This window comes from Eurypyga helias, unplaced genomic scaffold (assembly GCF_000690775.1).
Source record: "Eurypyga helias isolate BGI_N326 unplaced genomic scaffold, ASM69077v1 scaffold35427, whole genome shotgun sequence".
NCBI lineage: Eukaryota > Metazoa > Chordata > Aves > Eurypygiformes > Eurypygidae > Eurypyga > Eurypyga helias.
The window spans coordinates 984-14,426 of NW_010260380.1; the positions used below are offsets into that span (position 1 = coordinate 984).

The following is a 13,443-nucleotide window of genomic DNA, read 5'->3' on the forward strand; positions in this document are numbered from 1 at the left end:
CCGCCGTCACCATCGCTGCTCCCTTCCCGCTGCCGCTCTCTGACAGCAGGAACCGCACTTCTGAGTCAGGCACCAAACGCCGGGTGGTTTTGTGCAAGCGCCGGGCGTACCTGTGGGGAGGGAAGGCTGCAAGCCTGCCATCTGCGCTGCCTCCTCCACGCTTCCCAAAATCTATGCTGCCGACACAGAGTGTCTGCAAGGGAAGCGTGGAGCCTCAACATGCCCAAATTAGCTACAGCCGCCCAAGTAGGAAAACCACGGGGGAAAAGTAATTCTTTCCTATGGTCGCTTTTCTCCTAAATTTCTAAGAAAAGCCAGCAAAAAGGAGGAGGCAGCATCAGTCTCATCCCCTGAACCTGACCCTAGATGGGAGAAACCCCCTGGCTCCAACACTGCTCCGATCTCATCTCCTGAGGTCATCAGGCTGTCCTGAACTCACTGATTTCAATAGTGTGGGGAAACAGTTCAGAAACAAAAATTGCCCCCGTATTTTCTCTTAACACATCCTAGACCTGCCCATCTGGAAAAGCCATCCCAAGAATTCTATTTTGAAATTTTTTGTTTGCCAAAACTTTATGGTTTTCTTTGACTAGAGAAAATACTTTTTTTTCCCCAAGAAAATAATGGGAAACTCAAAACGAAAGGTTAAAACATTTTCATCCTTTTAAAAGCTTCCCCATAAATAACACTCGGCCCCCTCCCAGCCAGCTCCAGTATCAAGGTATGTGCTGCATGCTGGGCTTCTGCTCCCCTTCAGTATCCACAGCGAAATCCTACAGCCAAGACTGAAAACTGCCTGGTTACCATCAGTCATTATTCACTGAATAAAAACTGCTCACCATGTGTGCATAACCCATACCTGCACACTGCCTGTTTCTCCCGTTTCTTTACTCTGAACTCGGAAACCCTTATGCAGGCGCTGCTCTCCCAGGGCACGCAGGCTGCTCCCAAACATCCGCAGCGCTGGGCCCTGGGGTTACTTTTGGCACTGAGACCAAACCCTGTCACAAGGACCAGGTATATCCACAACAGAGGAGCTCAACCTCTCTGATTTTTACATAAATCTAAACAGCTGTTTGATTAAACATGTAATTTTTGAGATGGGGAGTAACAAGACTAAGCCAGTTTTTAAAAGGCCGTAGAAGCCTCAGCCCCATTTTTCCCCCTGCTTTTCAGGTATATCTTCAGCAGACAAGACAAAAAAAAACAGAGCTCGGCAGAAAATGGAGATGAAGGTGGATTAATGAGGTCTCCTCAAAGCCCAGTCTGTGGCCATGTGGATTTTGTACAAAGGAAGTCTCCATCGAAGAGGTGTATCGAAAGCCCTTAAGGTATGTGCTCAGACCACCACAGTTTGCACTGATACTGCAGTATCCATTGGTTCTTTTCTTTGTGGTTTTGTTGGGTTTTTTTCAAATCTCACCCTGCTTCTTCACCTAAAGACATTTCTCCTTTCCACTAAGCTCCCCATCCCAGACCAAAGCCCCAAGCCCATGTTTCGGGTGCCTCATTTTCACACCCAAACCGCCTGCCCGAGTGACACCCTGGGGTAACACGCCTGACCCTCTGCAAAACAGAGGCCAGGGCAGGTGAAGAGTGCGAATGGCAGGAGCGGAGGGACTCACTGCGGATGCATCTTGTAGAGGGAACCATCAACACCCACGGTGGTCCGGAGGCGGCCAACCCCTTTGTTGTCCCGCAGCTGGTTGAGGATGGCACCCAGCGTGGAGGCTACCAGATTGGCCGAGCGGAAGGACACGATGGTGCAGACGTGCTGGACGGCGATGCAGTCCTCGTGGGATGGCTCCACTCCCAGGCGGGTTAAGATTTCTTTGGCTTTGTTCAAACCTTCTTTGCTCCTACAAAGAGAGGGCAGTAAAGGGTAGTCCATAGTGGGGAAGCTATAAAATGCAGGACAGAGGTGCATCCAACCACTGGTGTCCCTGTGTAGAGTTTGGGAAAGGGGTTAGAAGGAAAACTTCTTAGAGATTTGGACTGGAAAGCTCCACGAGGCTTGAGTTCCATTAAAGCCTGGTGCAAACGTGCCAGCTACAAAACATGCAATGCCAGGTACTACAGCAGCCACGCCTGGATGTACCCAAGAGCCTGCCCTCCTTCAAGCTGGTTTCCCACAAGGCAACAGGTACATCGTGCCACTGGAAAGCTCCTCAACAACCATCTCTCCAACACAGACCACGTTTTCTTTGTGGCAGATGGTCAGACCAAATCTCATACTGAGCGAGTTTCCTGTACTTAGAAAGCAAAAGCTGGGACATCCCCCAGGAGTACAGCACGTTGCTCAGGCTACAGTTGGTCCAACAACATCAGACCCAAAGCAGTGCAGCAACCCCCGACAGCTCCTTCAGTGCAAACATAAGTTAGCAACTTCCAAGTACTTTTACAGACCTGGAGGAATAAAACACCTTTTCATCACACTGATGCTTTAGACTCCAAACAGCGTCTCCTCTCTGGAGCGAGAAGCACCAGCCCCACAGTTCAGCCCAGGCCTGAGCATACACCTAATCCCACGCTTGCTCGCTTCTGTGTCTCAATAAATTAAGCCCAGCAGGAACAACAAAACCCAGCGCAAAGGTTGTCAAAGTGATTTCATCCTAATGGGTCTTCTTTTCAGGCTTTTGCAACCTCACTGAATTTCTGCCTCTTGCACTGCATCTTCCCACATCAGCACCCAGCCTGAGAGCAAAGGTTCTGGCAAAACTTATCCACATCCAGCTCGGTCATCTCCCCGACAAAAAAACACCAGAAGTATGTCTTGTCATTATTAATTGCACTCCATGCATCTTTTCAAGGATTCTTGCATCTCGCTAGCATCAGGCAGAAATTTGAAGCTGCATAGGATATGCACCCTACTTATACTCCTCAAGGAGTGAGGTGGGATTTCACGGAAAATTTTGCTCAACAGCTGAATTTCGCAGTAACTGCGTTTTTCTCGTTGTTCAACACTGGCCCATCCCATGGACCTCTGTGGTTAAGAGGAATGAACATATTTATTGGAAAGCTGTTCAGGTAGGAGGGTCTGCAGGGACAGGAGTAAAACGGGGCAGGGCCAACAGCCACCGTGGAAGGTACCGGCTGTTCCCTTGGCGCTGCACTCACAACCAACAGTACCTCTATACGTGTGCCCCAAAATCAGCAGCACTTTGAAAAGAAAAGCCGGCCCAGCGACTACACCACAAACTATCCCAGTGATGTGAATTTTAAAAACATGGGGGGAAGAGCCAGTAAGTACTGACCAAAGGGGTGATGACACCATACGAAACCAACTGGCGCATAGCTCAGAGGTCGCCATGTAGCAGCCGGCGCTGCCTACAAGACTGAATGCTCTGCCTTGTCACGCTTGTTTTCTTTCTGCCCAGCGATCCCGTGGATACAGCAAGGAGCAGCGCAAGCATTTGCTAGGAGGCACTAAGCCAATCCACTGCTGTGTGTAGCTGCAGGGAAGCAACCTTCTGTGTTTTTGCGAGGAGGGTGAGAGGTAGCCCAGTGCATACCCCGTAGCTGCACAGACTGGCAGGCTTTCATAGTTACTCCCAACAGAGAAAAAGGAAGACATCTCGGGGAGGAGGACACAGGCTGTCTGCTGAGAGTCCCTAAGTGCCAGCTCTGCACCCGTGCTGGAGGATGGCAGCCACCGCAGCGCAGCACATTTCCCCACAAAGCAAAAAGAGATGCTGGAAAATTAACTTTCAGAGTCACTGTGAACCCCCAGGGGGTGAAACAAGAGAGGTACTCACTTCTCTATGGCAGAAACGTGCTTCGTCTCAAACTTCCCTTTGGTGAGAAGCTCAGGGGTGATTCTCCCCTCAAAGAGCAGGCCCTCCTTGGCCATCTTCACCAGGATGAGCCTCACCAGCTCCCCCATGTACAGCCCGCTGACCATCTTCTCAAACCTGCAGAAGAGGAGAGCAGCAGTCACCCACCAGTCCATGGGCAACACAGGGAGGCAGAACCCAGCTGTGCCACCGCACCACCCGGCCCAGCCTGCAGTTTACCTCGCCATGGGCAGAGCTGAGCTTTCTTGAACTGCTGAATTCATAACACGAGCGGAAAAAGGGAGCACAGAGTGGAAAATGAAAGAAGTAAAGCTCACAAATAACTTCCTCACTCACAGCTGCTTCCCAGGATTAAGGGATCCACGGTCGATCTCTCGATCAAACTCGGTCCTGATGTCTTCCAGTGAGCCATCATCTCCAAAGGCCCCCCACTCCGTGTTAATGCACATCCTGCCCTCATCCCCTTCCACCAGGTCGATGTGCCGCATCTCCTCCATGTAACAGGCGTTGGTGCCCGTGCCTTTAGGGAAAGGACATCAGAAGGTGCTAAGCAAACAGGGCAGGCAAAGGGAGAAAAGCCACGTGCACGCCGCAGCAGCAATGTGCGTTACCAATGATCAAGCCAACTTCGCAACGCTGGTCATCAAAACCACAGGTCATCATAGTCCCGACGGTGTCATTCACAACAGCCATGATATCTGCATCGTAGTCCTGATGGAGGAACAAAACGTTACTTGGACCACATGGCTCCTCTGGAAAACACTGCTTGTGTCTATCACCTGCTTGCTTTTATCCACTAATTTCACACGGAGCAGCAGATAAATAATTTGTCTGAATGGCACAGCTCATCTTTCTAAATATCGCCTGCTGCGTCTGCCAGTTCCCTGTCCCACGTACCCAAGACGACAGCGAGAGCAGCCTAGTGCACCAGGCAAACAATAAAAGAGCCGCAGCGCAATTCTAGGGAGCAAAGACCTGCTCTCACATAAGCACCCTTAGGCAGGAAAGCAAAATGCTACACATGAGGGAGGGAGGAACTCTGCAGATAATGTCATGGACTAATCTGACGCAGTTGCTTGCAGAGTCAATCTAGAAGATATTACATATTTCTCGCAGAATTCACTTGAAATAAGACTCCTAGATGTTTTAATACGAGCACACAAGCAGATAATGCAATCAAAAAGCTATCAAATGACACGCATTAATTGCTTTCCAGCTTCTTCAGTGTGTTGTTCTACCTGGCACCAAGTCTGATGATAGTAACTGACTATGGTAATGTTGTGCAGTGACTAGAACACCAGTTTTCTTAAGAGTCCACAGCTGCCCAAACAGAACAAATACTGCCCAGTTTCTGATGAATTTGGATGCTGCATAATCAGCATATCACCTGGCTGCAAGCATTACACAAACCCAAATTCATTCCACCTCACGCTCAGTGCCCTTTTTATTCGCTTAAATCAGCAACCTGGTCACCTTCACCCTCTATAAAGTCAGCAGTGAGAAACTGCAGGGAGAAGCACAACTCACTGAGACTGAAATCCCTCTTCTCGTCTGCTCTGCTCCTCTCCTGCTCCCAGGCAAGGCAGTGCACAACTCAGCTGAGCCCAGACACAGCTTCTCAGGAATGGGACGCGTCGGTGTCGCTGAAAAGCTGCGGCCCTGACACACAACACACTCTCGCTATTTAGGGAGTGATAAACTGCTGAGGGCTGCCAGTGATATACCACAACATAGTAACTCAGTTTTGTGCTATGAAGAAAATCACAGCCTCCACACAGCAACTGGGACATCGCTCCATTTTCCCAGAGAATGGCAAAACCACACACCTTCACACAAGAAAGCGGAGCTGCACCATCACTCGGCTCGCACAAAGTCAGTGACACGAAGGGTGGTCCCTGACAAGGAAAAGCCATCTCCCTGTGGCACAGAGTTAAAAAAAAGAATGAAGTACCACTTACCCCACGCTTCTTGATGGCCTTGTTAAGCAGCGTCACAACATCTGCTCCCTCCACTCCGCTTGCTTTGAAGCGCTTCGTCCAGGTTATCAGAATACCCTGATAAAACAAGAGAGCAATATCCTCAGGATGCCCCCATAAGACACAAATTGATTTCTCCCTTCGCCCCCCTTAGAGACAAGACTTCACACTTCAAATGCATCTTCAGGTCTCTATTCTGATATGACCTAACAACCCACCTGACAAACTGGCAGTCTTTTGATTCTCGTTACAGTAAACTGAAAGATGGGGAATTGTTTCCCCTCCCTTGCTAGAAAATGGTTTGTTTGCATTTTATATTTTCAGCCCACTCTTGTCTCTGTTACTCCTCGACAGTTTTTCTTGGAAAACCATTTAATCCTTTTGGGCCATGGAAATTGCCTGCTTTCAGAAAAAGCTGACTGCGCAGGACTGACAAAAAGAGAAGGGGTGTGATGTTTGTATGTCCAGGACTCGGCTGCAGTGGGGAGATCAGGCTGCTGTATGTTTGCTGCCTGGACTCCTAACTGTCCGGGCTTGTTTCACCATGGGATTGCGTTTATGGGTTAAAGAAAATGGAAATACTGGAAACGTAGCAATTTATGTCTCCAGCTTACAGCACGGATCAAAAAGGAAATCCTGGCATTGAATTTCTTGCCGGCAGACTGTCATAAAGAGCTTGCAAATCGTCCAAGGTAATAACTATATCTGATTTTTTTCTACTTAGATAATGCCTAGCTGATTCAGACCATTCAGTAAATAAGTAATAATAAAAGAGAGAAAAAAGCACCGACAGTAGTCAACAGGAAAGACGGCTGAAGTCAGCTCAGCCTTTTATGCCCATCACAACATTCACATCTATCACAACAGGAGTCCAAGAAGGTAAAAACCCAAAAAGCTGTAGCCTATAGGCACAAGCAGCCATTGCCCAGGTGTGTGAGAGCCCATATCTCAGTTTAAAAATCAACCACGTCTTGTGCGTGTTCACCCATGTTCACGGGACAGCATTTAGCTCCAAAGGTACAGGGGACTATGTGATTAGGGCAGCTCTTTCCAGACCAGGAGATATTCCTACCACTAAAACAAACAGTCTGCATAAATTCTGCCACTGGGCCATCCTTGTTAGCATCATTTAGAAACCCAACAAAGCTCCGTTGCACCAAAATCGGCTCATCTCTTCGCAACTGCTGCAGAAAGAGGCAGCTCTCTGCTCTTAGCTACACTGAGACCCTGAGTTAGCAGATACCCTTGGTTTCAGCTCTCAACATCACTCAACAAGCATGAAATGTAATAAAAACCATGCCTCACCGGGCCCTCCTCAGCACCAGCACCTGGGGAGCTGTTGCAACAGGCTAACCTAGAGAGTTGCAAGCTACAACAGCAGGTTGTGCTTTACCCTCTTAGCGTTTTCCTGCAGGTTAAACTTCCCTGCATTAATTTGCTACGCCGTTGCCATAGCAATGCTGTACCAGGAGGCTTCTGAGTCATTTTGGATATAATGAGCAAAGGAAGGAAAATACCGTAGCAGCCTTGTCATGGAAATCTCAGCAGTCACTTCACACAGCGCTGGTTATTTCCATCCCTTTTTAGAGCACGTTGCTTCCAGGTGCCCCTCCCAACCCCCTCCTCAGTGTCCAGCACCCAGCCGGTGGCACAGCTCAGGAGGGAGACCCTAATCCAGATGGGCGCATGCACTCGGGAAGTCCAGCAAAGTCTGAGCAAACGCTGCTGGATCGGGTCCCACCCAGTTACACCCACGGAGAGGTGAAAAAGTCTGCACAGGGGGCAGGAGACGCTGCCGCCGTGTTTACACATCAACCATAACGCTGAGGAGCTCGCGCCGAGGCACAGTACGCAACATCAGATGCCCCTTCGTCATCTGTCAACCAGTCTGAACACAAACATGAGGAGTGAAACACAACACTCCTTTATCCCAAAAAATGAGACCTGTCTGGGATACGGCTTTCATAGCTCTTTAATAACACGGTAGCTCTGCTGCGTATTCAGAAAACTGTGAAATCTCCTTACCTCATCTAGCTTGGATTGTCGACACGGGAAAGAAAATGTAAACCCTACGGGTAATTTCTTGTCTTTGATTTGTTGTTTCTCCATAAAGTCTCCCAGGCATTCAGCAACATGGTCAAAAAGCTGTAAGAAAATGAAAAGTATAAAACCGACACGGTTATAGATACAGTTTCAGGGAGAAAATATTGCAGGCTGCACATGAAAACTGTACTGGGTGAGGGAAAAGAGGAAAGTATCTGCTTCAAATTTTTAAAGACATATAAACGACACAGCTATGAAAGTACTCTCAGGCAGTGTATATTAACAACTTAATAATTAATAAATTAAGAAATACATTGTCCTTTTAAGCACCTAATTCTGCACGGCATCTTCTACACCCATATAAAACTTTTTACGGAAACAAGCCGCCTGCCATAACCCTTCTAACTTAACATCCGATGAGAACAAAGATGTTCTTTTATAACTTTTCAATAACAGAAAGGAGCATCTCAAAAGAACATTTGGGATCCAGCCCCATGTGAGGCTGAGCACTTTCATACAGCTACGCAGAGATCACCAACATCTGCTTAAATCTATTCCTAAAGCACACCACAAACAAACAAAAGGGAAACCCATGGGATTTGACAAAGTACTTCACATGTTCTGAGAAGCAACCCGAAATGGGAACGTTTTCTGCATTTTTGATAATGCTGAACTCTGCAGGCAGCCTGCACCAGGCTCGCAGGTACCAATTCCCCCCTAGCCACCTCAACGACCCCTCAGCATTGCCCTGTGACAGTGGCCCCGTGTACGCCCACCAGCCAGGCCAGGAGCCGGGCATGCTGGGGAGCGTGGGGGCACGAAGGCGGGGGATGTCTCTCAGGCCAAGCTATTCGGAAAGCCTCTCAGGCCGATTGCAACACTCAAAAACCAAAATCAAGCCCTGGCAATTGAAGCAACAGAAATCCACATTTGTACCTACCAGTTCCAAAATCTAGACACGCCTTGAACTGACCCAGACCAGAAATGGATGTCAAAACTACTAACAAGTCACCACCTGCCCCAGAAGATAACTGTGCTTTACAATTTAACTCCCTGCCTTAAAACCAAAACACCCTACCTGCAGCACTGGCGGGACAAGGGCAAGAAAACCGCCCAGAAGATTTGGGATAATTCAGAGGGAGCACAAGAGGATATCTTGGTTGCAATTAGCCTGCGCAGCTTGATTAAGATCAATTTACAGTCTCGGAGAGACAGGCAAGCACTACAGACTGGCTACAGCAACTACAAAAAAGGAAAAGGAATATTTTGCCTATCAAAGCAGATCAAGAAATGGGGTCTGTAATGTAACAATTTAACACATCACCTTAAACTCATTCCTAAAGTGAGGTCAGATTTGATTAAGCGGAAGTGCTATAGCTTCCCAGGGAAAACGTTGCCATTCATTGTCCTGGGCAAATCAAGGACATCCCACTGAGTGCACGTGGTGAAACGGCATGGGAAAGCAACCTACGCCGCTGCCCTTCTGCAAGACTGTTTTCAGCTGTCCACACGAGGGAGAGAGAAAAAGGAGTTACAAAAAGAACAACTGTAGTTAAGTAATAAAATATGACAACTTCTCGAGGACGAACACAGATATTTCTGTGTTCAGAAAGCGTACAGGAGCGTATATTTTTATTATGCTTTCCATCCAAAAGTATCTTGCTAAATACTCCATCCTACTCAACTTTCAGCTGCTCCCAGGATTATAAACCGTAACCCAGGGGCCAACCACAAACCCCTCAGGAGTTCAGACAGCAGGAAGCAGAAATACTGACTGCAACGAACCACCACCACAGAGAGAAGAGACGGGACCTGCTTCTTAAGCCCGACCGCTAAAGATCCCTTCCCATTCCCTATGCACCCCAGAAAGCCCGTGCACCCGCCAGCGTTTGCCCACACAGTCCCGGCACGACCCGCCAAAGCTCGCCTCCGTGAGTTAGCGTGCACGCTTGCTGCAAGCAATGCACCGCGAGCCATCAGGGCTCTGCGCTGGCAGCAGGGCGCGCGAGCGTAAGCCGTGCCGCAGCCTGCAGGGGCGAATGCGGTTAACTATTAGCCACGTTCTTGACACCGCAGTAGCAGTGTCAGTCATGTACGGTCTGGCTCTGCCACTGTTTTTAGTAAAGCACAAAGGGAAGGCACTGACAGTAGTAAGACTTCTCCTAAGGAGGCTCGAGGAAGAATCCGTATGTGCCCATGCCCATATTAACATCCAAACCTTAAAAATGCCAAATAACCTTCAGAGGTCAGCAGAGGCAATATTAGAACGCGTTGCTGTGGATTTCATTAAAGCAGGGCGGGCAAATGAGGATAAATCCAAATTCCTGCCCAGCCACAGGTGCATGGCAGGGAACAGCACGAGCCCAGTATTGCATCAAATGTCAAAGAGACAGACAGAACGAACGCCACAGCGAGGAGGAAAGGACCAGCCAGGTTCTACACCTTTACAGACCTGAAGCAATACAACCACGAGACGCTGAGCAATATGATACCAGGCTTCATTACTTCCTCTGGCCATGAAGCTGCCTGCTCAGGTTGGGCTCCAAGAAGTCTCCACAAGGATGCATTTGGTTGGCAGCCAGCACACTTTGGCAAGTAGCTGAAGACCTGAGCTCAGTCTCAAGCCACCCAACCAGGGAGAATTAAGGAGCAAGGAAACCCACAGCTTCAGAAAGGGAGAACAGCCACAAATCCATAACCTACCTCCAAGTGGTGGCAGAGCACAAAAAGCAACACCAAGATCAAGCCTCAAGGCATGCTCCTATTTGCTGAGCTGACACGGAAGACAGGCTTCTTACAAATTTTAGACCTGCTATTACACTGCTAAAGTCAATGCGAGTTTTGCCCTTGACTTTTACAGGGAACTGTCTCCGACTGGCAAAGCTGTCAGCCCATGCCTGACAGATGGGCAGAAATAGAAGTTTGAATGCAACGAAGTAGAAAATGTCAAAACGAACTGTATCAGTAAGGCATGAAGCCATAAACTGCAATCCCTCAATAAGTTGATTGTGTATCAGGCTTTAAGAGTATAACTCACTGAAGTTAATGACACAGCTTGCTGAAAAACACCTTAGTAGCCTACCCTGCACGGGCAGTTCAGTCCAAGTATTCTAGTAATCTGGCTCAGAGATTTCAGAGAACCTCAGCCACACGCATCAGTCATAAATGCCAAATCACCGCCTCCCGGACATCCGCCATGCTTCCCTGTGAAGTCTCCCAGCAAGTGCTTTAGTCGTGGTTGGATATCATCATGGGACAACCTCGAACCCGGATGCAATTCTGATGACGCTTCCAGTTCTTCTTTTCCTGGTACTTAAATACCAGGGGCGACTGTCCCCCCAGGGTGAGTGGAAGCCTCAATCACCTCTCTCTCAGTGTAAAAGCCATGACAAAGCCTATCAGCCTGAGCTCCATGCTGCTAGTTCCTGACAGCCAGATGGCCTTTGGATATTTAAAAATTAAAATATAAACATGACAAAGCCCTGGAAAGAACGCAGACCTGATGTCTCCTTTCCTGGCTTCTTCTTACCACCCTTATCACGTCGCCATCAAGTCTCACCTTAAGTCACCCTGCCTTTCCTCCCTGGGACAGACACTCGCCCCTGGGTGTGCAGGCATCCCTGCTCCTTGTCCATCTCCAGCTGGAGAAGGACCCTGGATGAACACCCCTGGATGAACGAGCAACCCTGCGCTCCAAACAGGCCTCTGGGCAGCCCATCCGACTTCCCTGTCTCCACCAGCAACAGGCAACTCAGCTCCTCTCCAAAGCCTATTCCTGGGAAAGCCTCCACAGGACCTTCTGGCCAGATAACAAGGTAATAATATTAGGAGAAGTCTTTACAAGGAGGTATTTTACTGCTGTGGCTCAGGTATCACAGCAACCCTTCCGTGAGTGCTAGGAGTGAGCCACAACTGCCACCTCATACTCGCTACGGCATAAGAATGCAGCAGCAGTTGTTAGATACACAGGGTAGGGGTACTAAGGTGACTACAGAAAATAAATTAAGGATAGAAACACTGTTTGTATCATTTTTCTCTTTTTTCCCCCCCTCTTGTTTATTCTTGTGATACAAGCTGTAAGTTTCTTGCAGGTCTCTTATACTCGTAAATAGCACCTCACTCTAGTAAAAAGTGTAAAAAACTTGCTTTTTCCAACAATGAAAATTACCTGTTTTGTCTTACACTGACATGGAGACAAATCTGTCAGTAAAATATTCATTGTAATCCACTTTCTGATCATAAAAAGCAAATAAATACTTCCAAATAACCCAGTCTGAAATCCAACTAAATGGATCCAAACATCTTCTACTCTTGGAACATGGGAGACTCAAAAACCAAACCCTATCACTTATTCAGCAAAAACTAAGTTGAAGTCGTGCCAAAACGTTCTGTCAGGTTCCTGTAACTATTCGAACGTACTTGTACCTTTCAGGAATGCTGAGTTGCTCAGACTGCCAGGACAGATACGTGGCTGTCCTGGGTATTTCTACCCCTTGTCTAACACTACAACTGCAGGGCTGGGCATGCTGGTTGCTTACAGAGAGTATGTTATTTTCCTGCTCTCCATTCCTACTCGTGAAAAGTAACAACTACAAAAGTCATAATTTTTATCGCTAGACCAATTTTTCTCTAATGCAGCCCAAAATCTCCCACACCCTGACAGCAGGTTTGCAGCACCCCTGTGTGCTCTATTACACTAACTGCTGCTTATTTACTTTCAGCGTCGACAAAGAGCTGTAGCGGGGTCTGCGCACGCCGTAGGTGCAACTGTTAAGATGCTAAGGTCATGCTTGTGGTGTTTTTCTAAATGGCAGCGTGAAAGCAGGTGATCTAAGACGCCCTAAGGACGAGGTGCTTACCCGTGTTCCACTGCCGTGCATGATATCTTCAGGCGTATTATAGATTTCGGTTTCCATCTGCACCGTCTGCTTCTTTTCATGCGATACCTTCACCCGCAGAATTCGGAAATAGGAACCACCAAGGTCCAGTGCAATGAAGTCTCCTTTCTCTACGTGGAAAACAAGACACAAGCGATTAAAAACTGTACGCAACACAAATCCAGGAAACGTCAGGCTCTGTTAAATCCAACACGCAGTTCTAGCTGCAGGGTTGTCCGTGTGAAGCGTCGGCCTGATTCCCTGCAATTATTTCCCGGGAAGTTAGTGCGATGGCACCACTGATACGCAGGCACCTGCCATGAGGATTTATCCAAAACCAATGGGCTAGCATTGGATGGTTCGTATTGAGGTGTCATGATGGAGCTGGTAGAGCAAAGATCTCAGGAGAAAGTTGCAAAGATGTTGACACTGGAAAGGTTGAAATGAAGGGCTGCCAGACCACCGACGAGCAGCCTTGCGCTGTAGATCAACCCATGTCATTTTGGCAAATAACGGCGAATGGTGGCCGGATTATGCGCTACTCTAAAATCAACAAATTAGACACAAACACACTTAAATCAGGAACCACTTATTCACCCTGGAAGCCAAGATTCACTGCAAACTGCCACCAGATAACAGAACTGAGGGAAACAGACTTCTGGGCATGATTTTGGCATCGGAGGCTTGTGGTCTGGCTATTGGAGGAATGGCCCTTTCATCACCCCCTGAAGAGCAAGGCAAATATATTTGACT

At 48.1% G+C, this 13,443-nt stretch overlaps 1 protein-coding gene across 1 annotated transcript in view; it reads right to left on the minus strand.

Moving 5' to 3' along the window:
• LOC104512155 (hexokinase-1-like) overlaps nucleotides 1-13,443 on the minus strand; it is a gene marked incomplete at its 3' end in the record, with an annotated part of 18,399 nt that overhangs the window by 890 nt on the left and 4,066 nt on the right. The window contains 8 exon segments of the mRNA XM_010155024.1: nucleotides 1-110; nucleotides 1,626-1,859; nucleotides 3,756-3,911; nucleotides 4,131-4,314; nucleotides 4,406-4,505; nucleotides 5,753-5,848; nucleotides 7,796-7,915; nucleotides 12,673-12,821. The exon segment at nucleotides 1-110 is cut by the window's left edge and continues 33 nt beyond it. Of these exon segments, the coding sequence (XP_010153326.1) occupies nucleotides 1-110; nucleotides 1,626-1,859; nucleotides 3,756-3,911; nucleotides 4,131-4,314; nucleotides 4,406-4,505; nucleotides 5,753-5,848; nucleotides 7,796-7,915; nucleotides 12,673-12,821 (1,149 nt within the window).